The sequence below is a fragment of the Theobroma cacao genome, chromosome 5 (assembly GCF_053813885.1).
Source record: "Theobroma cacao isolate CCN51 chromosome 5, ASM5381388v1, whole genome shotgun sequence".
NCBI classification, from domain to species: domain Eukaryota; kingdom Viridiplantae; phylum Streptophyta; class Magnoliopsida; order Malvales; family Malvaceae; genus Theobroma; species Theobroma cacao.
This window is the reverse complement of record NC_142643.1, coordinates 11147900-11171266: the sequence shown is the minus strand read 5'-3', so window position 1 is coordinate 11171266 and position 23367 is coordinate 11147900. Positions and strand designations below refer to the sequence as shown.

Here is a 23367-nt window from a genome sequence, read left to right as displayed (position 1 = left end):
TCAATGAGTTATTGGGAAAATATGAATAAATTTTTTTTACTATCGAGATAAATAAATTTATCAATTGAGTCAACTTTTTGTTGACATATAAATGCATACTTAAGTTTTTAATGTTTTTATCTTCCATTCTTTTTGTAGATTTATGACGAAACTTAAAAATATTCGAGAATTAAACTAACCTCTCAAGTTCGATATTCGATTAAATGTTGTCCCTTAATGTATTTAAGTGATAATCAAATTTTTTATTTTCATGAAGTAAATATAGCCATATGGAACTTCTACATGAAGTCGATGGTTGAGTCCACAATAATCACCTTGAAAACAATTATTTTTCATAAAATCAGCTAATTAATTCAAGGATGAAAAACATGATGATTGATGACATGGGTGATGACAGGGAAGATGATGATAAGATTACAATTGCAAATATATAATTCTATTTCGAGGTGGAATCACCATCAAATATCGAAACATTGGCACAACTGGTTTTAGTTTACATGAAAGAAAAGAAAGGGAAAGCAAAATTCCAAAATGGAGAGGGAGAAAGCTTGTGCACATGAAGTTGAGCAAAGCTCCAAAATTCTTGTTTCCCTGTTGGAGAGGTAATCCAGAATTAAACCATGGCCTCAAGTTGCAGACATGCAGGCCCTCTGATCAAAGAAACAAGGACATCATGGCTTCTGTCTGCATTAGGGCTACTTGATTAGGCGGCACATCCACAACCCAAATAAGGTTAAACAACACTAAATTTCAAAAGTTATTTTAAAAAATTGACCTTTTTCATCTTATAAAACTTCAAAAAGAAAGATCTATAACTCCAATCATTAGTGTTACCGAATGAATAGAATTGACCTTGAAGCTTAGCTCAAACTAAGATTTTACATTGACAAATCATAACTCCCAAACCCCCCAAAAAACCAAAATGAAAGAAGAAAAAAATATTTTCCACACGAAAAAGGCCACAAGAAGGAAATTATCCAAACACGTGTACGGCAAGGATGGTAGTACTCATTGAATGTGATGGGTGCTAGATCCATCGTATCTCCTACCGTTTATTATTCAAAGTCAAGTTATTATCACAATTATGGGATTATTTGGGTGTATTTGTAAATTCCGAAGAATGAGAAGGATGTTTTGGTAATTCAAATCTTTCTTCCATAAATGCACCTTATAAGTGCTAGTGGTGCTGAAGGTTGATACAGTTGAAACGCATTACACCTCCAAAGGAAAAAGCCAAAAACTGATCTTTTTTCTTTCTAAGCTTCTTCTTCTTCTTCTTCTTCTTCAGCTGTTGGCTCTTCCCCCTTTGATTCACAAAAAGGTATGAATATAATCTTAACGTTAATTTCGTGAAATATCCAAATGAAATTAATATTGTTTTTCGATTTCAAACTCTTCCCCTCAACATATTTTCCTTCGGAAAACTTGGTTTTCCCTACTATATACCTCTCCAGCAATTTCCTGTTTCAATGGAAGTCTTTCTCTTTGCATTTTCTCATCAAAACAAATGATACTTTGTTTGTCTGATGGTCAACAAAATTAACCGTACAAAATTTGCAGAAACTGTTAATAAAATCATTTCGTACTATTACTTTATATTCTTTGGAATATGTCATATTTAGGAGGTTGCCAGTTCATGTGGCAACCTTCCTTTACCATACATTTCCTCCTTTTATCATGTACATTTTGCTTATCCAAAAGCTTCAGTTTCTTTTCACAATATATATTATTTTATAACATTATTCCTTGATCAATGGGAAACCATTTTGTTTTTATTATCACCATGCCAATTGCCAAGAAAAAACTTTGGTTATATGTCCATGCAGCTGTTGTTAATTCCCACATGGAGAAACCTACTAATTCCACGACTTTGGCTCGAACAAAATCCGATCAACTGGTGGAGACGCTGGCGGCCGCCTTCAAGTCACCAACACAAAGTGATCAGGCACCGGGAACATCTGATAGCGGCGGAACTCTCTCCCGGAAGTCCAGCAGGCGGTTGATGATGGCTGCATCACCAGGGCGGAGCAGTGGGGGTAGCAAGAACACCCACATTAGGAAGTCGAGGAGTGCTCAGATGAAGCTGGACTTGGAAGAATTGAGCAGCGGTGCGGCTCTCAGCCGTGCCTCCAGCGCTAGCTTGGGCTTATCTTTTTCATTCACTGGCTTCACTGTGCCGCCTGATGAGATCGCTGATTCCAAACCCTTCAGCGACGATGATATACGTGAGTAGACATATCTCTGTGCTTTTTCATGCAAAATCTACTGCTTTAAAATTTAAGTATCGGTTTTGGATCATTATTAAATGGGATTAATAATTACATAATATAAAGTTAATTAACAAATGAAAACAAGTAAAAACATCACGTAGCGTAAATTATATCGCTTGATCATATATAATAATCATTTGCTTGACTTTACTATCTTTAAATTACCTATCAAAAATTAATTAATATAAACATGCATGCTTGCATTTTCATTTAATTTTTTTTTTCTAAATTAAAAATTTTTGCTACTTTAAAATCTATTAGGATGATTTAGGTCAGATGTGAGTAACTCCAATTTGATTCTATATGCATGTATTTATATTTATATTCAAATATATCATTTTCGTTTAATATAACTCAAAGTGAAGTGTTACAACCCTGATATGTAATTTTTATGAAAATCAAAAACTAAGAAATAAGATTATTTTCGAGTTAGTTTTTTTTTTTTTTGCATTATAAAAAATATATACCCAAAAATTATGATTTGAAAGAAATGAGGCATTTAGGTCATAAAAAGGGAAACCATTATTTTGTCCACAAAAGGAAGATAGAGAGAGCGATGGTTTCGGGGGTCTAAGCAATGATTGATTTTCGTTCGGCCAAAGGTAGGTTACCAACTTTTTCAATAAGCCGCTAGAAAATTGAAAAATAGAAAGAGAAAAAAAAAACAAGGCCAGCGGCAGCTTTAGACCTTATAAATAAAGTGAACATTGAACGTTGCTTTATAACAGCCCCGAAGTAATGTCAAGCTGGTACAAAATGTGACCTTTTGTTTTCCCTAAAATTAGGAACCCTTCTCTTCACCCTTTCTATTACCAATTTCACAAGAGGGCTAGTATTATTTAGCAAACCCTAATCCTAAATTCTTATTACCCTCATTTTACAACAGTCATGATTATTTATTTATTTTAATTAGAAAAAAAGAAATTCAAATTTTACCTTTTAGACATGAAATCATGTACCAATCAATAAATCAATAAATTAAATGTTTAGATGTGTCATGATCATCTATTTTAAACCATACCTTTTTATCTGTTTCACAAACATTTTTTTTGACTTAATTAATGTTAATAAACTAATTAGCATAATGTATTATAGAAACTATTATGATGCTTCACATCAGACTCCTCATCGACCGGAGACATCACATATGGTTTGACCACAAAATAACCAAGTCATTTGTGGGTCCTCCATGTTGTAGAAAGATTTATTGTGGATAACAAAACATTAAACAGTATGATGGAACCGTTGGACCCCAGGTGCGTAGAAATTTGCTTCTTCGTTTGATAGGGATCTGACCTTTCAATTTCGCCTATCTCGCCCGCACTCACTCCACCTAAATTCGACTTCCAGAACACAGTTCAGACTTCCAGTGGTATTGTCCTGGCTATTGGATTGAGATCCCTCCCCCTTTTTAAGGGACCCAAATTAGTCAATGAATTCATTATCATCTGCTTATATATTGAATAATGAAACAAGTAGGACATAAGAACGAGTGCCTTGAATTATCAAGGATTTGGCTAATAAATAGGTCTCCTAAAACATTTCCATAATTTGATTTCTCTCGTTATTTCTGACCCTATATATATATATATATATCCCTCGCTCTACCTTATCCTTATTGCATAATCATCTTCTACTATGAGCACACTTACCAATGAGAATGGTGAAGATATATTTTCCTTTTCCTTTCTTTTTTTTTTTTTGTTTAATTTTGTAGCTCAATAATGAGATTCTCTGTCTACATTAAAACTGGTCACCGAAATAGAATGTGAAATTTGGAGAGGATTTTAACATTTACTCATGTATCTTTGGGTTAAAAAATTGAGATGTGATTACCAATTAGATTACGTCTAAATGGGGTCTTACTTGGGTGCAAAGCAGCACGTTTGAGTCATAGATACTTATAGTTATAGCCTCAAATACTGCATAGGTTGCTTGAAACTATGTTCAAGTAGAAATATACTCTCATTTCAGATACTTATTAATAAATCATCAAACAATATTTATTTAGATATATCAAAAAAAGTAAAAGTCATATTGAACATCAAATCATGCTCTTATGTCTTATTGGTTTCTTAAGCAACCAGTGATCTTCATTGCAGCTGAAGATATCGAAGCGGGCACCCATAAGCCGAAATTTCAGACAGAGCCTACTTTGCCAATTTATCTCAAGGTAACAGTTTTTGAACATGCAGGTTTTCCTGTATCCTCCTTTAATCTGCAACCGCATCTTCAGGTCTTGAAATCTGTGTTTGTTAATGGCGCGTGGATTGATTTGGGTACAATCTATTTGAACAGGCAAGGATGGGGAATTGTCTAAAGATCAACGCGATCCATAGAACATGGCTAGCATGGTCCGGTTCAGTCTTGTACAGAGTCTCATCTTACATGACATTTATGTACAAGACTCTCCCTTCTTTCCAACAAATGAAAAAGATTGCAGAATCTGGTTTAACTGGTATTGAAAATGTTAAACCAAAGTATAAGAGTTGAATATTTTCTTATCTGACAAGTTCTAAAGCATGCATTTAGGCTAGGAAGTGATCTTTACTTAATGCGTGTCTAGTCTCTAGACTTTGTCCTTGGCCAAATGAGGGCATGAAAGTTACATAAAACAACCACCTGAAGCACAATTTCATTGAGGAAAGAAGGGTATGGACAATCTGATATATACTACCTTTCCCCTTTTAGCTTTCGTCTTTTGTTTAATTTTCCTCGTGATGAGGGAAAATGAATTGTCATACTGAGAATAATTATATACTTTGAACTATTCCATGGAACTTGGGGTGAACATAATATACTCAATGAAGGTTCTTATCCCTGTCATGAAATTTGCAGTTCACAGATGTCACTTACAAGGTGATTATCAAAGGTATGACTACTTCTGAAGAGAGGGATATCTTGAGTGGAATCTCTGGTGCTGTAAATCCAGGGGAAGTTCTGGCACTTATGGGACCTTCAGGAAGTGGGAAGACCACGCTTCTTAATCTGCTTGGCGGCAGGTTAAATCAGTCTTCTGTCGGTGGTTCCATTACATATAATGATCAGCCCTACTCCAAGTTCCTGAAAAGCAGGTAAGAATCTGAAACTTTGCACACGATTCATCTAATGCAGCTTCTGCTGGTTTTGTCAAATGTAAGAAGTTCAAACATCCATACTTTCCAAAACAACTATCAAGGTAATTTAGTTCCCAAATCAAACTGCTGAAAGGCAGCTAATTAACCACGATGGAAGTATGTATATTTTGGTCTTCTACAGACTGCAGACTGCATGTTTTAGTTAACATGTGAACTGCATAGCCAGCTACAATAAGACATCACTAACATGGTATAGAGCAGAAAAAAGAAAGAGTTATAATAGAAAGTAATTGAAAACAAAAATCAAAGCAAGAGGGTTAGCATATTTTCGAGTGACTAAGGAGTCTGACAATCAGGAATTTAATTGATCGTGTCTTGTTCAAAGAATCGCTTTATAAAAGGATTAACAGAAACTGCACCTAGGAGTGCAGTCTGAATAATGAACATTAGAATAACATTAATGGTATATATGGCAGGATAGGGTTTGTGACTCAAGACGATGTCCTGTTTCCTCACCTTACAGTGAAAGAAACATTGACATATGCAGCCCGGTTGCGGCTGCCAAAGACATTAACAAAACAGCAGAAGGAAAAGCGAGCCATAGATGTCATTTATGAGCTAGGCTTGGAGAGGTAATCTCTCTCTTTTCTCCTTACTACTGCTACTGAATCTCAGACTACTTCTAAGCATCTAAGTATTGAAATAACTAGCTTTGTTTATTGAAATGACGTAAACAGATGTCAAGACACCATGATAGGTGGCTCATTCGTCCGTGGGGTGTCTGGTGGGGAGAGGAAAAGAGTTTGTATTGGCAACGAGATCATAATCAACCCTTCCCTTCTGTTTCTTGATGAACCAACCTCTGGCTTGGATTCTACGACAGCTTTAAGGACCGTTCAAACATTACAAGACATAGCTGAGGTTTGACATCCCCAGTTGAAAGTATTTCATTCTTTAGCCTTTGTTGAAGACATAGCTGTTGTTTCAAAACCAAACATGTTGGAAGAATAAAGCAGTTAACAGAATTGTAAAAAATGCATTTTTTCTGTTTCTAATTTCCTCTGCTCTCTTGGCAGGCTGGGAAGACTGTGATAACAACAATCCACCAGCCATCGAGTAGACTCTTCCACAAATTTGACAAGTTGATTCTTCTTGGGAAAGGCAGTTTACTCTACTTCGGGAAAGCTTCAGAGGCAATTGTTTATTTCTCATCTATAGGATGTTCCCCTCTAATTGCCATGAACCCAGCAGAGTTTCTGCTTGACCTTGCAAACGGGAACATAAATGATATTTCTGTACCATCAGAACTAGAGGATAAAGTACAAATGGAGAATTCAGAAGCAGAAACAAGAAATGGGAAGCCACCACCGGCAGTTGTACATGAGGTAAAGTTCAAATGACTCTAAACTTGACAAGAAATAGACAGAACCTTATTTCTTTTTTTCAGTACAAGAGGAGCACTTGACTCAAATATAATCTTAATCCAAAACCTTATCAGTCTGAGGGAAGCGCAGGTAAATAGTAAATAGACAGCACTTTAAAGGAGTATATACATAGCTAATTTCTCAAATGACATCAAAACCTCTAATCTGCCTAACGATGCTCTCATCTGAAAGCAGTATCTTGTGGAGGCCTACGAGTCGAGAGTCGCAGAAAACGAGAAGAAGAAACTTATGACTCCTCTTCCCCTAGATGAAGAACTGAAGTTGAAAGTGTCTTCTTCAAAGCGGCAATGGGGGGCAAGCTGGTGGCAGCAATATTGCATATTATTCTGCAGAGGGATCAAAGAACGAAGGCATGATTATTTTAGCTGGTTGAGAATCACCCAAGTTCTTTCTACAGCAATCATCTTGGGATTACTCTGGTGGCAGTCAGATAGTAAAAGCCCCAAAGGCCGTCAAGATCAGGTAAATTGATCATTCTTTTGTCAAAGAAAATACAATAGTTTGACCACGAGGGATACAACCATCTCAATTTGTCATCACACAAAAAAAAAAAATTACTGGAATGACCATATCATGATTTTTGACATTGCAAGTCGAAACTTTGCTACTAAAATCATGGAACCTTGCAACCTTGCAGGCGGGGCTGCTGTTTTTCATTGCTGTCTTCTGGGGATTCTTTCCTGTCTTCACTGCTATTTTCACATTTCCTCAAGAAAGAGCCATGCTTAGTAAAGAAAGAGCAGCTGATATGTACAGATTGAGCGCGTATTTTTTGGCTAGGACTACAAGCGACCTTCCACTTGACCTGATATTACCAGTACTTTTCCTTCTGGTAGTCTACTTCATGGCTGGCCTGAGAGTGAGTGCCAGTCCCTTTTTCCTCAGTATGCTTACAGTTTTTCTCTGCATTGTTGCTGCCCAGGTATGTCCATTGGCAACTAGTAGTTAAAAAGAAACCATTAACACCATGACCTGATGCAATCTACTATGTCTGGCTGCTGTGGCAGGGGCTTGGACTAGCTATTGGGGCTACACTAATGGACTTAAAGAGGGCTACGACTTTGGCTTCAGTAACTGTGATGACCTTCATGCTCGCTGGTGGCTATTTTGTAAAGGTAGGCAAGCAATGTTGTTTAGAAGTTCAAAATCAACTCTCTCTCCACACTAGAGGAGTTTAATTTCAACTAGCTGGCAGATTCATCTAAGAGCAGAAATATTAACTCATTGCCTATAATTTTGCAGAAAGTTCCAGTGTTCATATCCTGGATCCGCCATATTTCTTTCAACTATCATACCTATAAGCTTCTTCTCAAAGTACAATACCAAGACATCATGCCTCCAGTAAACGGGATAACAACTGACAGTGGCTTGAAGGAAGTTGGTGCCCTGGTAGCGATGATTTTTGGCTACCGACTCTTGGCATACCTTTCTTTGCGGAGGATGAAACTCCACAGTGGAGCTTAAAGGAACTACGATTTTAAGGAGTATCCAATGAAAAAGGGTCCGACTTTCCATTATTTCAAGGGTAATCCTGAAATGCCTGTGCTCAAAGTTGCAAGCAAGGATCAGGAATCAACACAACGGATCCAGCTTTGCCTTAAGAATTTGTCAATGTTCTCACATAGCAAGCAGTAGCATTGACGAGAATTCCACGGCCATATTATAAGCATGTATGTGGATTTTAGTGTCTGGAGAATCCTTGCATATGTTTTTGAATGATCAACAAAAACTTAACTTCGTGGGTTAGTCTTACTAAAGATAGCCTTTTGATTGTAACCAAACATAATTTATCGATTACCTTTGGAATTTGGTAATCAAATTATCCAGGTCTGGTTATCAACCGATAGGGGGCTGAAACACTGAAAGGTGAATGGTAGTATTCACTATATTTTTTCTCCCCCTATAATCAAGATTATTGACCGTCTAACAATATGCAGTTAGAAATTATGATAATGATTAGAAACATTGGTAAGTCACTGCTAGGTGGCAAAGTACCACCAGTGATTAATAACCTATGTGCAAGTTGTATACATGAAGGCCACTCAAGTTTTATAGACATGTACTTACACCTTGGGATAAGTACAGATAAATGACTAATGGCCAAATCTTTTAAAAGATAACTTTGAGAAATATCTTGCCAAGCTTCAGTGGCATTCCAACTATACATATTTGTCTGAACCTGAATCAGCACTCCAGGCTATGCTGGTCTAGCAAATTAATAATCGTGTTATGTCTTGTGTCTTTTCATATGTTACCTTATGCCAATGTCCTTAACCAGCCAAGTAATCGAAGAAGAACAGTGTCTAATATAAGAGATTTCTTCTCAAGCCCTGAAAAATAAGAAATAAAAAAGAAAGAAAATCAGCTAATATATAGAATTCACTAACAAGTATAAAAGTGATTAGCAAGTAACTGACTCATGTCCAAAGATGCCAACCAGGAGGGGAGGAAAAAGAGCCAAAGAAGTTGGCATGATATTATATCTTCAAAATTTTCCAGAAAATTCCCCAGCAGGAGTTCCTGCTTCCTTTGGAGGTTGAATGAATATTTCAATTATATATATATAATACTCCGAAAGGAAGTTGTAAGTACCCTTGTTGGACATATGCCCACGTCCAAGCAACGTAGACTCAAAGAAAATTTTCACTTCATATTCATATTTTTATAATTCTAATCTTGCTTAGTCAAAGCTTTAATGGATTCGCAGAAAATTTATTCCTACTTAATGCTAACTCCATCCTAGTCTGGAAAGATGCATCCTACCAATATCGGCAGCAACCCTATGAGCACACATTACTCCTGAAAAAGCAACTGCTATAACACCTTGTCCTGGAAAGCAGCTATCTCCAACACAATAAAGACCACTTATGCCCTGCAAATTATTGTTGTATGGACCATCCAATTAGCAGCAAGCTAATATGTTTACTAAAACTAATAACTACTCGAAAAATCTACTGGAGGTCACTATAAGACTCACTGTTGTATTGAATGGCATTCCCAATAAGCCCTTGGGAATTTCACGAGGCATTGGTCCATAAGTACCCATGTCCCGAGCCAAGAACCGCCTGTGTGTCTTTGGGGTCCCTACCTACAGTGATTTCAAAACATTTCATAAATGGAGAATCCAAATGTTAAGACTGTATAGTCTATAGTTTTATTGACTCTATGCAGAGTGTGTACTTATGAACAAACTGATAATCATGTGAAAAGCCAGTTTTGTTCAGTTCACCATGGAATTTGGCAGCAGAAACATATAAAATATAGCAATGCTTAACAAAACTCAGAAAAGCTTTAATCCCCACAGTTTGAAGCTAGAAAAAAATCCATTTTCAGTTTTAGGAATAGTCACTCTGAACTACCCACATCTTTTAAGTTGGCACTCTGCAGGGCATAGACTTTTTTGTTCCTCCTTCTCTTTTCTTTAAATAAACGCTCTGCATGTGGGATCCATATCATGATAAAGTATTATAAAGATAAGCATATACCTCCTTAAAAACAATGGATGATTTAAGCCCTGGAAATATTTTCTTCTCCAACCTCCCAATGATTTCCTCTGCAATTTGCTCCTTTTTTGCCTCATACTCCTTTGGAGGAAGTCCCTAGAACAACCAAAATACTAATATCAACAATAATGATTCAATGAGCCAAAAATATTAAAATACATCTGTAATGCAACTTGGATAAAGGTGAGGCCAGGAAAACAGGAGGAGAGGAAGGGGGAAGGGTTCAAAGTGGGGAAATCTAATATTTACTGTCACTTCTAGATTTTATACATGGCCTGAGCTTACCTCCCAATCTTCTATGGAAGAAGTTGTAAATATGTGAAGAATATGACGCCCTTTTGGAGCCAACGACGAATCAAGAACGGTTGGAATGCTTAAAAAGATACTGCCATATGGTTCCTCTAATCTTGTCCAGTTATCCTGTTAATTATGGAAGAAAAACATTTATGTGATGAACTATTAGCCATTACATGCAAAACAGCTAAGAAAATTTGTACTCCTCAATTCTGCGTGTGAGAGAGTATGCAAGAGAGAAGCCAATAAGAAAAAAAATACCTCGAGCACAAAATGATGACAATCTGTATCTGAAGGGAGAACATCAGCCTTAACACCCATGTGAATTGAAAGAAACGATGGAGCCTTAACATAAACTTTCTGAAAATTTTCTTCTTCTTCTGGAAGGTTTTCTCCTTTTAACAGCTTCCCTACATGACAATGCATAGCAATACAGTCATTTTACAATAGCCCTGAAGAAACCAGTGCAAGAAACCTAACCAGCTCCTTCCCAAAACTAACCAAATGTATCCCATCTAGTAGCATTTGATATTATGGTTCTGGCGAAAAACTCCCTTCCATCTGAAAGCCTCACTCCCACCTACAGAAGTCAATCCAAAATACTATAAGCGATAAATTATGGTTACCACATGTAGAACCATCAATTGTACAACTTTTGACATCAATTTATGCAAGGTATTTCAAATCTAAGAACAAACTTACAGCTTTGCCCTGGTCAAGTATAATGTTAGTCACATTTGCCCTGTAAAGTATTTCACTACCCTGATCAATCAGGCCTTCAGCCAAAGACTGTGCAATTCCACCAACACCACCAACAGGATAATTAATTCCTCCAAAATGCCTGTCACATAGAACCTGGCACAAGCTATGGATGAGAGACAAGTTAATTAGACAGAGAAGTGTGGCCAAACGCTAATTGAACAGCTTACCATGCCTGCATTGATCATTGGTGTCCGCAAAGCATTAACTGTGCTCACTATGAAACACTGCAGAAATACTTTAATATTAGTACAAAACCTTGCAATGAATATTGTCTCTAACTCTCATACTCCTTTTTCCCTTTTTTTAGGATAACTGGGATTTTGTCACACCTCTGCATCTATGAAAGACAACAACTGGGGATCCTTCACGTACTTTCGAGCAATATCTCCAGCATTTTGGGGCAGGTAATAAGCTGTAGGCAACAGTACATCAATTAATTAGTTCATAACAGCTTTAAGAAGACAATGGGAAGGTCAAAAGCAGTAGGAATTAATAATAACATGATTAAGCACTTTTTTGGGTGTGATTAAGCACTTAATAATTATATAAAATCTCAACATTCAGGACAGCCTACCAGAAGGGTATAACACAACATAAAAGACATAATTTTTACCTAAGAGTCCCAACATGGAGACCAAAGTGCAAAGATTTTTAACCTTAAGAGTCTCAAGATTAAAAAAGGCAACAGCACTGTTTTATCAACCGTCTAAGATCATGTTTTGATCAAAATCCCTGTTGATTCGAAGAAGTTAGCGAGAACAAATTTTACGAGGGAGAAATTCCATTTAATGCAACAGTTATAATCATTTTCACATCTGGAAGTAGTGGCAATGGATTTTTGAAGCTGTCTTTTTTCGTTTTCTTTTTTCTCTGCTAATTCTTATTTTGAAAAACAAAAAGTACAATATACTTTAGAGATTCACTTATCCACTTCCCAATCAAGAATGTTGTTTTCCTACAGATTTCTCAATTCTTGTGATACTAAATATGTCGTGACACTACAGATGTCCTCAACAGAGTAATAAAACTGAATTCACAATCAACTCCATTGCTATAAACTATTTAAAAATTATTATCAAAATTTCACACCAAGTAGTTAAATATTCAGCAGTAGTTACCGAGTGTCAAACATTCAAGAGGCTTCTGAAAGAACTGTCCAAAAAGGTAGATTGGCTCCTCAAGTGACTTCAATTGCAATGAGTTCAAGGCATTGAAGATCTAGCCAATATGTGTACAAGTTCTTAAAGTGAGTAATGAACTAAAGCGTACATTTCAGAAAACACATGAAGTGGCAGTCACCTCAATCAGAACAGACCTTCCAGCATTCGCCATAGAATTTGAGGATCCCTTCCTTCTCATGTGGAAATCTACTCGTAAGTTCCTCAATAAATTCACTGTATTCTTTATGTACTCGAACAGAAAGGTTATTGGGTAGATGGAAATGGACTGTGGTGGGATCAGGAATCACCTCCATCTCACGCCCAACTGCCGCTAATGCTTGAGTTATCAAATTGAGATTACCCTGCCAAGAATTCAAGCACACATCAACAGAGGAAAATTCAACATTGAAGATGTTACTAATAGCTTAGTATACTTTAGCCCTTAGTAAGTAAGAGAAAAAGGAGAACCAAGACAATTTTAACATGCGTCAACTGCCAAGATTTTTTCTCCCTTACTCTATGAAAACAATATGGTGTAAAAGACTATCTGTCTCAAATAGAAAAGTAAATCTGGAAAAAAGACACTTCTCTTGTTGATTTTCTCCAATTGTCATTACAAACAGTAAGCATCCTATGAATAAAGAGCACAAAGACTTGTTAAGCAGTAAGTTTCAGTTGTGTTTGAATCCATTTATGTCATGTAGAAATGGTGTACCCTTCACAAGACCTACTGTTATTTACTTCATGCAGAAGTATGACATTTACCAAATATCCATGTAAATACAGACAATCCTGCAACTTCAGTTAAGCAAGCTGTCAATGATAAAGTTTAGAGTTCTTTACATATTGAATCATGAGCTACTTACAGAACTAAATATTTATTTTTTTTACTACTAATAAATTGACATATTACCAAATAAAAGATCAAAGACTCCGGTTCTTCATAATTGTTTGGCATACACACAGTCATGTTTTCTTTAACTCTAGGTACGCGAACTGACCAAGGACCAAACTTCCACCTTTTTGTTCTTTTTCAACAAAGAATTCAATTATTCAAGACCACTGAGAATATTGAAAAATGAGTATCATAAAACTTTATTCATATTCAATCAAATTATCAGAATCCAAATGCAAATGCCAGAAAACAATTCCAACGTGCACTTAATACAACCAATGATAAGAAAAACTGACCTTATCACTGAAGCCGAACATCACAGAAGATCCTACATCAAAAGTGTATCCATCCCTCTGGTAATACCCAGAACTACCTCCAGGAATAACATACTTCTCCACTACCAGAACCTTAGCTCCTTTCACTGCCAGCTGTGTAGCTGCAACCAACCCTCCAATCCCTGATCCTATGACAATTGCATCATATTTACTCTCCCGACCAATTCCTTCCTTTCTATCTATCTCCACCACACTATCTACACTCAACATCGATTTCGACCTCAAAGTAAAGCCCTTTTTCCTCTGAATCACCTGAAAATACTTTAATTTGACACTACCAGCCTTTTTACCATTGGAATGTGCACTTTTCGATGGATTACAAGACAGAAACTTGGTTTCCACATTTCTGGGAACGAATTTGTTTAACAGAATGGTTTGATAACACCCTAAATTCATGTTACAACGCTTGTAGTTGTTGGAAACTAAGGGTTCAACTTGCTGAAAAGATGGAAGGTTCAGTTTTGGAAACCACCCGACTTTTCAGAATTGAGCTGGAAACAACCCCCCAAGTCAAGGTTTTTGAAGTATCAAAGGACTGAATTCTGGAGTTTTGGGAAATGGGTATTGAGGTTTGAACTGGATTGTTCGTTGTTAATAAAATATTAAAAATTGAGAATGGTAAGTGGAGAGAGGAACCTACTTCTGGTATGGAAAGTGTTTATAGGAGGAGAGAAACAATTATTCTTTATTTTACACCAAATGATTTTGGATTTTGATGGGATTTATGGGTGATTGGGGTCTTCTCTCATCTGATGCCAAAACCATGATCCGTTTTGGTTACTTGTAGGAATAAAGACAAAGACGGTTCCATTTGTGCAGTTCCAATTGTTGTTGAGCAGATGATGTCTTGGTTTGCCTTTTTGGTTGGTTAGGCAGCAGTTAAAAATAGAGTTTTAAACAAACCTCAAGGGCAGTATAAATTAAGCTTTTCCCTCAATAAGGAAATAAGCTTAGTTGGATATCATGTTTTCAAAATTATTAAGAGTATGAAAAATGGTTGTATTGTCTAAACTAAGTTTATAATTGTTCAATGTCTAATGTCAATATATCAATCTATCAAAATCATATTGTTTTATTTGATTTTGTCTCTTTATGTAAATTATATAAACAAAAAATTTTGTGTTATGTCCATCATTCATTAAAAACAACCTTGCATAATACTTGAAATATCTTTTAAATTATTTTAAAAAATTTAAATAAATTATTATTCTTTTATTATGTTTAATCAAAACTCTATAATTTTATTTTAAACCAAATAAATTTTTATGATAAACAGTTGACTAATTGTTGTTAGTTAAAATGCCACTTGTTATTATACGTTAATGTAAATAATAAAAAATACTATATAACCATGTTATTAATATACCATATTAGTATCACGTGATATAGAATAATAAGTAATATTTTAATTAATAATAATTAGTCAATTATTAGTTATAATGGCTTATTTTGTTTAAAATAAAAATATAAGGACTTAATTGAACATAATAAAAGAATAAGAATTTATTTAAAATTTTTTAAATAGTTTGGACAATTTTTTAAATATTATTTCAAAAAACAATAAATTTTAAATTTGATATTAAACATTTTACTAAGAGTTCAAAATTGATATTGTTTGTTACCTTTTTTAAGTTATTTGTTGTCAAATCTTCAAGTAGGTTATATCTATATCATATATAAAAGTAGGATGTTTCAATTTGTTTCAATTGAGTCTTCAATTGAATGACAAGTGTCATTCAATTAGAACTCTTTTTTATTTTTTTGACTTTTCGTTTTTTATTGAATTAATTATTTTTACACCTTATGTCAAAAATAAGTTGTTTTTGACATTTGAAGGGTTTTTTTTTTAATTTTAGTTATTTTAATAAAAAAACTTAAAAACAATAATTTTTAACTTTTAATACTTAGAAGATAGATTCATTTAATATTTATCAGTTACAATTTAATATTATTTTTTATTTATATTCTTTTATTTTGCATGAATTTGAATCTATAGTATATAGATATCTCTTTTATACTTAAATATTTAAATTTCAATAAATATCCATCCAATTCATTATATAAAAGTAGGATAATTGATTGGGTCAATTGATTGACATTTGTCATTCTTAATTAAATTAATTTTTTTACACCTTATGTTAAAACTACATTGTTTTTGACATTTGAAGGGTTTTTTTTTTCTTTTTTACTTTTATTTATTTTAGTAAAAAATATTTGAAAACAATAATTTCTAACTTTTAATGCTTATAAAATAGATTCATTTAATATTTATCAATTGTAATTTAATATTATTTTTTATCTATATTCTCTTATTCTGCATCAACCTGAATCTATAGTATATAGATATCTCTTTTGTACATGAATTTTTAAATTCTAATAAATATCCATCCAATTCATTGAACAAAGTAAAAAAGTCAAAAAGGCTTACTCATTTCTCAATATACATGGCACACAGTCATCAATGAATAAATAAATCAATTAACTCTTTTTTATAGGTGGAGGTGGGAGGACATATAATTAAAGAACAATTAACTCTTTACTTAGCTAACAGTTATAGGTAATTGCAAGGGAAAAGTATATAAACTGCAAGGAGATCTAATTATCACATTAGGAACTTTTTATCATCTTGCAAGGAGACAAAGCATTACTAAGCCCAAGGTTTTAAGGCCAGCAACAATGGGTTTAGCATGTTGCGGGTGTGTTAAAGTCAAAACATATAATACTAGAAATTACAGACTATTTTATATTAGTAGAATCTGTCAAACCCTACTTTGTAAAATAATTATAATGTCATTCACATGCTCGATAGAATGTTTGTATATTTAGGAAGTTCGAGAAATCGTTAAAAGACGATATTGCCCCTAATGGTACCATTAAGTCGATTAAGCCTCGAACTAGTTCAAATAGGAATTTTAAGGTGAAATTAAGAGTTTCACAGTTCAGGGATGACTCAAAATGGTAATTAGGAGTTCGAGGATCAATTCGGAGTCAAACCGAAATTTTCACTATCTAGGGGTAAAATTGTAATTTTTCCACTTGCGGACAAAATTTGAGATTTTGAGAGAATTTAGATCACATTTGACAAATTGGAGACTGGTATGAGTATAAGGGATGAAAAATATATCTATGGGCAATTTTTCAGTTTTTAGGCTAAAAATGTAATTTTTCACTTTATGGGGACAAAAGTGTAATTTTTAAAAATTTACTCCACCAAAACTTTGGAAAAGTCTAGAAATTTCATGGAAGACATGGATAAGTGAAGAGGATTGAGTGGTAGAAAAAGAAAGTCAAAAAGATGGCTAGAAAAAAATAAAATAATAAAATATTCAAAAGGTAAATAAAATAATAATATTTTATTAAGCCTATTAAAAGGCTTGAAAATTCCAGAATTCTTCATTGAGATGGTCAGCCAAAACCAGCAGGAGAGAGAGAGAGAAATAAGAACAAACCCTAGAGTGAGAAAATTCAAAGAAAAAGTGTGATTTTTCAAGGAATCAAGTGTTTAAAGGTATGATTTTTCAAGCTTAGCTTAAGATTTATGATTTTCATGCATTTCTCCTTATTTTTCATGGTTAAATTATGTGTTTTGATGATGGATTCAAATCTGATCATATGGGTTTAGAGAGAGAAAGTTGTTAGATTAATTTGATTTTGAACTATGTTAGTGTTTTAAGTTAGTTTAGCATATTTAGAAACAAAACAACAAGAAAAGAATTCATTTTCCTCCATTACCATTTTTGGCTGAATTTTCTAGGGGAATATTGGCTGATGATCTTGATGTTTATTTGAGGAATTATGATGAATAATGATGAATTATGAGTCTAGAAAAATAATGGGAATTTTCGGAGCAAAAATACGAATTTTTAGCCGTTAGGGTATTTTCGTAATTTGCTATCGGGACTGATAATTTGCACCACACTGAGGGACATTAAGTCAATTTGGATGCAATTGAGGTATAGAAACTGAAAAAAATTAATTTGGAGTTTAAACGGACACGTATATCGATTTAATCCGGTAATAGGCCGAATTAGGTCAGCACCGCATTTAAGCGGTAGTCGGATAAGTTGTATATCATATCATGCATATATACCGAGCCTGAATTGATTTTATAATGGTCAAGCATTGATGTGGTGAATTATGTATTGTACATTGTGGATAGGTGGTGAGCAAATTACACTAGTAAAAGTACAGAAATTGTGCTTGAAGACTGGGATTAGGAGTACATCGACTCCTAGAACTGTGAGTGGACAACTTATCATCTTAAATATATAGAGTTATTATACTTGTTTGATACTTTTATTGAATGGTGAGCTTAAATTATTAAATATTATGTTCTAATTAAAATGTTTTTTTAATAAAAATGAGATTTATATTGGTTTTGAAATCAAATATTGTTTTGGGAAAAGTGAGTATATGGAAACTGTGTTGAAATTTATGATTTTATATGTTATTGAAATTGGGACTTATGACACTATGGTAGCATGATGGCTAAATTTTTGGGGTTGGCATGAAATATATGAATAGTTTTAGATTGATCTCGGTAGACTGGATTAAATTTTATTCGCCATATTAAGCTACTGGAAATTTTATGGGTCTGGTGGTATATTAAACGGTCACTACAGTGGTGGGGGTTTCCGTGGACTGCCTATGAGAGGAGCACGGTAACTCAATTATATATTTACCTCCGGGGGAGATGTTGGGTGAAGTATCTCCTGAGGTATGATTTGAGTGCACCTCACGTTTGGGCCACCACGTGAGAGTAAGACTCAGCCAACGCCAAGGAACGGCTGTGTGTTAAATGTGAAAACATGTTTATGGGTATGGGTCATTGAACAGCCTTGGCGGTCTCAGTGGGATACCTTGACGAAGGTACCCGCGAGAATGATTCTGGCAGGGGCCAAGTTTAAGAAATTCATAAGCCGGGAAATTTTGATGAAAAGAAATTGTTTGGTATAGATTGAAACGAATTTTGTGTTATGAACATTATTGAGATATAACATTTTTATATTGTCTCCATCTACTCGGCTGTAGATGCTTTTGATGGTAATTGTTTACTCACTGGGATTATGTAATCATAATCTCACCCCTCTTCCTATCCATTTTTCAGGCTCAAGACAGTTTGTTGATAGTTGATTAAGACGAGAATTAATCTCGGAGTTGCATCATAGGAAGTAAGGGTTCGTAGCTCTACACCTTTTTGGTTAGTTGGAGGCACACGTGTCACTGTGAACGAAATTTCATACTTTAATTATCTTTATTACTATATGAAGAAATTTATTTTACTCTTACGCTACAAAAGTTATTTTAGGAAGACTTTGAAAATATTGTGTTTTAAGAAAATATAATATTTTATTTAATGTTTTTATTATATTCAAATAGCTATAATTTTACTTTAAACGAATGTTTTAGACTTCAAAATTTAATTTAAATCATGAAATATGTGTTTCCACTTACATATTACATTTTTACGGATTTCAAAATTTCAAAAAAAAAAGAAAAAAAATGACGAAAATGCCCCTGTGAGCTAGAAAATAATATTTTATTGTTTTGAGTTGGAAACAACTTATGATTTCTTGAAATGCGAGATTTAATAACTGTCGCTCACCGGGGAGATGCGGAAGTTGATGCTAAGTCTTGCGGGGTTTCGATCGGCATTCGGGGTAATGAGTGCTTATCGGGACGTCGCGGCGGTTGTCACGAGCCCGATAGGAGTTTCGGGTCGTGACAATTTTATTGGTATCAGAGCAAAGGGTCAGGAAAGGCTCTATTCCTGGGAACTCTCACATATGATCTGTGGCGAAGTATGGCTCTCCACCTAGGAGCTTGGTCAGGAAAGGCTAAGTGCTCTGATAGGTACCATAGAATGCCACCATGCCCTGAGGGGTGGGCAGAATTTTATTGGTATCAAACCATAGTTTAAAGATCAAAGATTTTGGTTTTAAAGCTTTGGATTTTAAAGTTTTTGGTTTAAAAGTTTTTTTAAGAAATTCACACTGACACTGCGTGGCCCCGGATTAAATTAAATTAAGTCGAATAGAATGCATGAGTCTGCATATAAAGACCTATTTGTTTTCAAGGTATATAAGAGATTAAGTGATTGTCGTTAGACATTCTCCCCCAAGCTGTGAGAGCAATGTAAGTAAATGGCAAGAGAAGAAAAATGGAGAACTTGAAACGGACTTAAAAAAAGGATCAAGATGATAATGATCCTAAAGATGTTTAGTGCCTTGTTGAAGCTTGTAATAATGTAATCCTAGGCAGATGCAGTATAAGAAGGATAATAATCCCTTGTATAAAAGTCTTAAGAGTTGACTTTTGTCTTGTATAATATAAACGGATGATGGAGTAGTTGTTTAAAGGACAGAAGGAGTATAAAAATCTTTTAGTATGACAAAGGTAGATTAGTAATATAAGTATTGAGGATGAATAATTATCTTAGTGGCAAGATCGATTATTTTAAATAAGTACTGAAGGTTGAAATAGAAAGCCATTAATGGTTCCAGCAATTATTAGATTTAATAACGATTAAACCTTGCAGTACTATGAATTGATCACCAGTTAACGGGGTTAAGTCAAGGATTATAAATTTGAGTATGGAGGGAATTAGAAAGTGATATCGTAAAATTTTAAGATGAGGAATATAATCGGTTTCGACTATGAGAATAGTGGGATACTGTCAGTAATGAATCATTAGGCGTGTGATGAAGTTGTGATCTATTGAACCATATGGGAAGACTGTCCTAAGGTGGGACATAGGACATGAGGATTTTTGGAGATGCTTATAGAGGGAGATATAAATTGTAAAGTATGTTTTTCCCAAGTTTTAATTTATTTGAGAAATTATCATGGTAAAGATATGTGAATATTGGTAATGAAATATGCCCTAAGGGATGACGGTGACATATCACATAGATAATATGAATATGTTGGGGTCAGTATCCCGATCATGCATCTGTGATAGAAAATTTACTTTGCTAATTATGGTATAGACTCAAAAAGGAGCCAAGCCGTTGAGAATGACTAAGGTAGTAACTCCAAAAGTGAAAGATTTGTTTTAATTAAGTAGATTCCAACGGCTACATTGAAATAAATTACCTTGTGGAGTATTAAGATCAATAATGTATTGATTAAAGTCAAATCTTAAGAAATAAAGAGGATGAGAGATTAATGAGAAGGAACATCAATGTTAAGTAATGAATTTGTGAATAAAGGATTACGACGGTGGCATAGAAAATGAGTACTATAAAGGATTACTAAGAGGATTTATAATTCTTGTATTAACTCAGTTAAATGAAAAGTGATTAAATGAAGCAACTCTTGTGGTAAACAGCGGAATAGTGGAGTTGATGTAGAGTCTTGTTTATAGTCAGTGACTGCAGCACCGATTATAGACAGAAGGCTACGTAGACTCTTTATCTTGGGAAACCACTTAGTATAATCCTAAATGACATAAAGACTCATGATCGAGAGGATTATTGCTGATAAAACTTCTAAAGGGTAACAATAGATATAAGTGAAGTATTCAAGTTGAGTTGGAAATAAATAGGAGGAGAAACTCAAGATTCCTTATAAAGCAGATAACAGGAGAAGTTGAGCATCGAATAAAAGATAATACCCCGCATTTTCTTTGAGTTGATAAGTGAAATTTTGAGGACAAAATTTTATTTTAAGGGGGGTAGTGTCTTCAAACCCTATTTTGTAAAATAATTATAATGTCATTCACATGCTCGATAGAATGTTTGTATATTTAGGAAGTTCGAAAAATCGTTAAAAGACGATATTGCCCCTAATGGTACCATTAAGTCGATTAAGCCTCGAACTAGTTCAAATAGGAATTTTAAGGTGAAATTAAGAGTTTCACAGTTCAGGGATGACTCAAAATGGTAATTAGGAGTTCAAGGATCAATTCGGAGTCAAACCGAAATTTTCACTATTTAGGGGCAAAATTGTAATTTTTCCACCCGCGGACAAAATTTGAGATTTTGGGAGAATTTAGATCACATTTGACAAATTGGAGAATGGAATGAGTATAACGGATGAAAAATATGTCTATGGACAATTTTTCAATTTTTGGGATAAAAATGTAATTTTTCACTTTACGGGGGCAAAAGTGTAATTTTTTAAAAATTTACTCCACCAAAATTTTGGAAAAGTCTAAAAATTTCATGGAAGACATGGATAAGTGAAGAGGATTGAGTGGTAGAAAAAGAAAGTCAAAAAGATGGCTAGAAAAAAATAAAATAATAAAATATTCAAAAGGTAAATAAAATAATAATATTTTATTAAGCCTATTAAAAGGCTTGAAAATTCCAGAATTCTTCATTGGGATGGTCAGCCAAAACCAGCAGGAGAGAGAGAGAAATAAGAACAAACCCTAGAGTGAGAAAATTCAAAGATGATTTTTCAAGGAATCAAGTGTTTAAAGGTATGATTTTTCAAGCTTAGCTTAAGATTTATCATTTCCATGCATTTCTCCTTATTTTCCGTGGTTAAATTATGTGTTTTGATGATGGATTCAAATCTGATCATATGGGTTTAGAGAGAGAAAGTTGTTAGATTAATTTGATTTTGAACTATGTTAGTGTTTTAAGTTAGTTTAGCATATTTAGAAACAAAACAACAAGAAAAGAATTCATTTTCCTCCATTACCATTATTGGCTGAATTTTCTAGGGGAATATTGGTTGATGATCTTGATGTTTATTTGAGAAATTATGATGAATAATGATGAATTATGAGTCTAGAAAAATAATGGAAATTTTCGGAGCAAAAATACTGAAATACCCCATACTTTGATATGGTGATAAATAAAGTTGATCGAATGCAAATTGAGGTCAATTAAAATGTTTAGAAGTGATAAAAGACGAAAAGAGTAGTTTAGGATAAAATATTTCGCAAATGAGAAAATAATAATAAAATAATAATAATTTTATCGGAGGAGAATTTGTGAGATAAAAGGCGATTTGGAAGTCAAGTGAGGCATAATAAGATATTTTGGATACCAAGGAGACAAGATAAAATTTTTAGAATAAAATAATATTTTATTAATAAAATAATATTAAAATATTAATATTTAGCCGGATGTCGAAGTTAATCAAGAAGAAGGATCATATGGTTGATCCAAGTGGGGGAGAAGATGACAAGCCGGACTCTATAAAAATATTTATCATGACATATATGTGATGGATAGCATGTTTGCATGTTAGGAGAGTCTCGAAAAATTTACAAAAGTCGGTATTGTACCTAGAGGTACAATAAAGTTGATTTAAGCCTCGAACTAGATCAAATAGAAAATTTACGATGAAATTAAGAATTTTAAAGTCCCATAATAGTTTAATATGGTGATTCGGAGTTCGAGGATCAATTTGGAGTCAAACCGAAATTTTCGCTATCTAGGGGCAAAATGGTCATTTGCCACCTGGGGACAAAATGAGAATTTTAGAAAAGATTTTTTTTGGCCCCATTTGACTTATTGGAGTATAATTTGACTTATTTGAGTAAGATTTGAGGTTTAGAAGTGAAAAATTTTAATTTCGGCATAATTTGGAGTAAAAGGGTAAAATGGTAATTTTACCACCCTAGGGGCAAAATTGTAATTTTTCACCATCAGGACATTTTTCCAGCACAT

At 34.2% G+C, this 23367-nt stretch overlaps 2 protein-coding genes across 6 annotated transcripts; one reads left to right on the top strand and one right to left on the bottom strand.

Moving 5' to 3' along the window:
• Positions 1 to 1169: 1169 nt before the first annotated feature.
• LOC18598463 (ABC transporter G family member 22-like) lies at positions 1170 to 8611 on the top strand. Of its 4 annotated transcripts, none has more exons than XM_018121532.2 (11): positions 1170 to 1321; positions 1827 to 2225; positions 4373 to 4443; positions 5109 to 5344; positions 5824 to 5979; positions 6085 to 6268; positions 6424 to 6732; positions 6967 to 7254; positions 7430 to 7651; positions 7800 to 7907; positions 8035 to 8611. In XM_018121532.2, the coding sequence occupies exons 2-11, from the start codon at positions 1844 to 1846 to the stop codon at positions 8254 to 8256; spliced, it is 2178 nt and encodes a 725-aa protein (XP_017977021.1). In that variant the 5' UTR covers positions 1170 to 1321; positions 1827 to 1843; the 3' UTR covers positions 8257 to 8611. The 4 variants fall into 4 exon arrangements, with proteins under 4 accessions (XP_017977021.1, XP_007028065.1, XP_088663107.1 ...); XM_007028003.3 differs by having other exon boundaries at positions 7430 to 7714; XM_088806981.1 differs by lacking the exons at positions 1170 to 1321; positions 1827 to 2225; positions 4373 to 4443 and adding an exon at positions 4610 to 4728 and having other exon boundaries at positions 7430 to 7714.
• A 146-nt stretch (positions 8612 to 8757) lies between these two features.
• On the bottom strand, positions 8758 to 14589 carry CRTISO (carotenoid isomerase). 2 transcript variants are annotated; one of them, XM_018121533.2, is made up of 13 exons: positions 13703 to 14586; positions 12667 to 12873; positions 12470 to 12569; positions 11681 to 11763; positions 11519 to 11575; positions 11292 to 11444; positions 11091 to 11169; positions 10851 to 10999; positions 10581 to 10715; positions 10278 to 10391; positions 9770 to 9880; positions 9556 to 9664; positions 8758 to 9122 (listed from the first exon to the last, which is right to left on the bottom strand). In XM_018121533.2, the coding sequence occupies exons 1-13, from the start codon at positions 14135 to 14137 to the stop codon at positions 9049 to 9051; spliced, it is 1806 nt and encodes a 601-aa protein (XP_017977022.2). In that variant the 5' UTR covers positions 14138 to 14586; the 3' UTR covers positions 8758 to 9048. The 2 variants fall into 2 exon arrangements, with proteins under 2 accessions (XP_017977022.2, XP_017977023.1); XM_018121534.2 differs by lacking the exons at positions 9556 to 9664; positions 9770 to 9880 and having other exon boundaries at positions 13703 to 14589.
• Positions 14590 to 23367: the final 8778 nt, after the last annotated feature.

Bases quoted from the DNA above. Each gene is read 5' to 3' on its own strand.
- LOC18598463 (XM_007028003.3), top strand. From the start codon at position 1,844: ATGGAGAAACCTACTAATTCCACGACTTTGGCTCGAACAAAATCCGAT. The intron at 5,980-6,084 runs GTAATCTCTCTC...TGACGTAAACAG, and splicing joins TATGAGCTAGGCTTGGAGAG to ATGTCAAGACACCATGATAG. The intron at 6,269-6,423 runs GTTTGACATCCC...CTCTCTTGGCAG, and splicing joins CATTACAAGACATAGCTGAG to GCTGGGAAGACTGTGATAAC.
- CRTISO (XM_018121533.2), bottom strand. From the start codon at position 14,137: ATGAATTTAGGGTGTTATCAAACCATTCTGTTAAACAAATTCGTTCCC. The intron at 12,570-12,666 runs GTCTGTTCTGAT...CATATTGGCTAG, and splicing joins TCTATGGCGAATGCTGGAAG to ATCTTCAATGCCTTGAACTC. The intron at 10,716-10,850 runs GTATTTTTTTTC...CATAATTAACAG, and splicing joins GTCATCATTTTGTGCTCGAG to GATAACTGGACAAGATTAGA.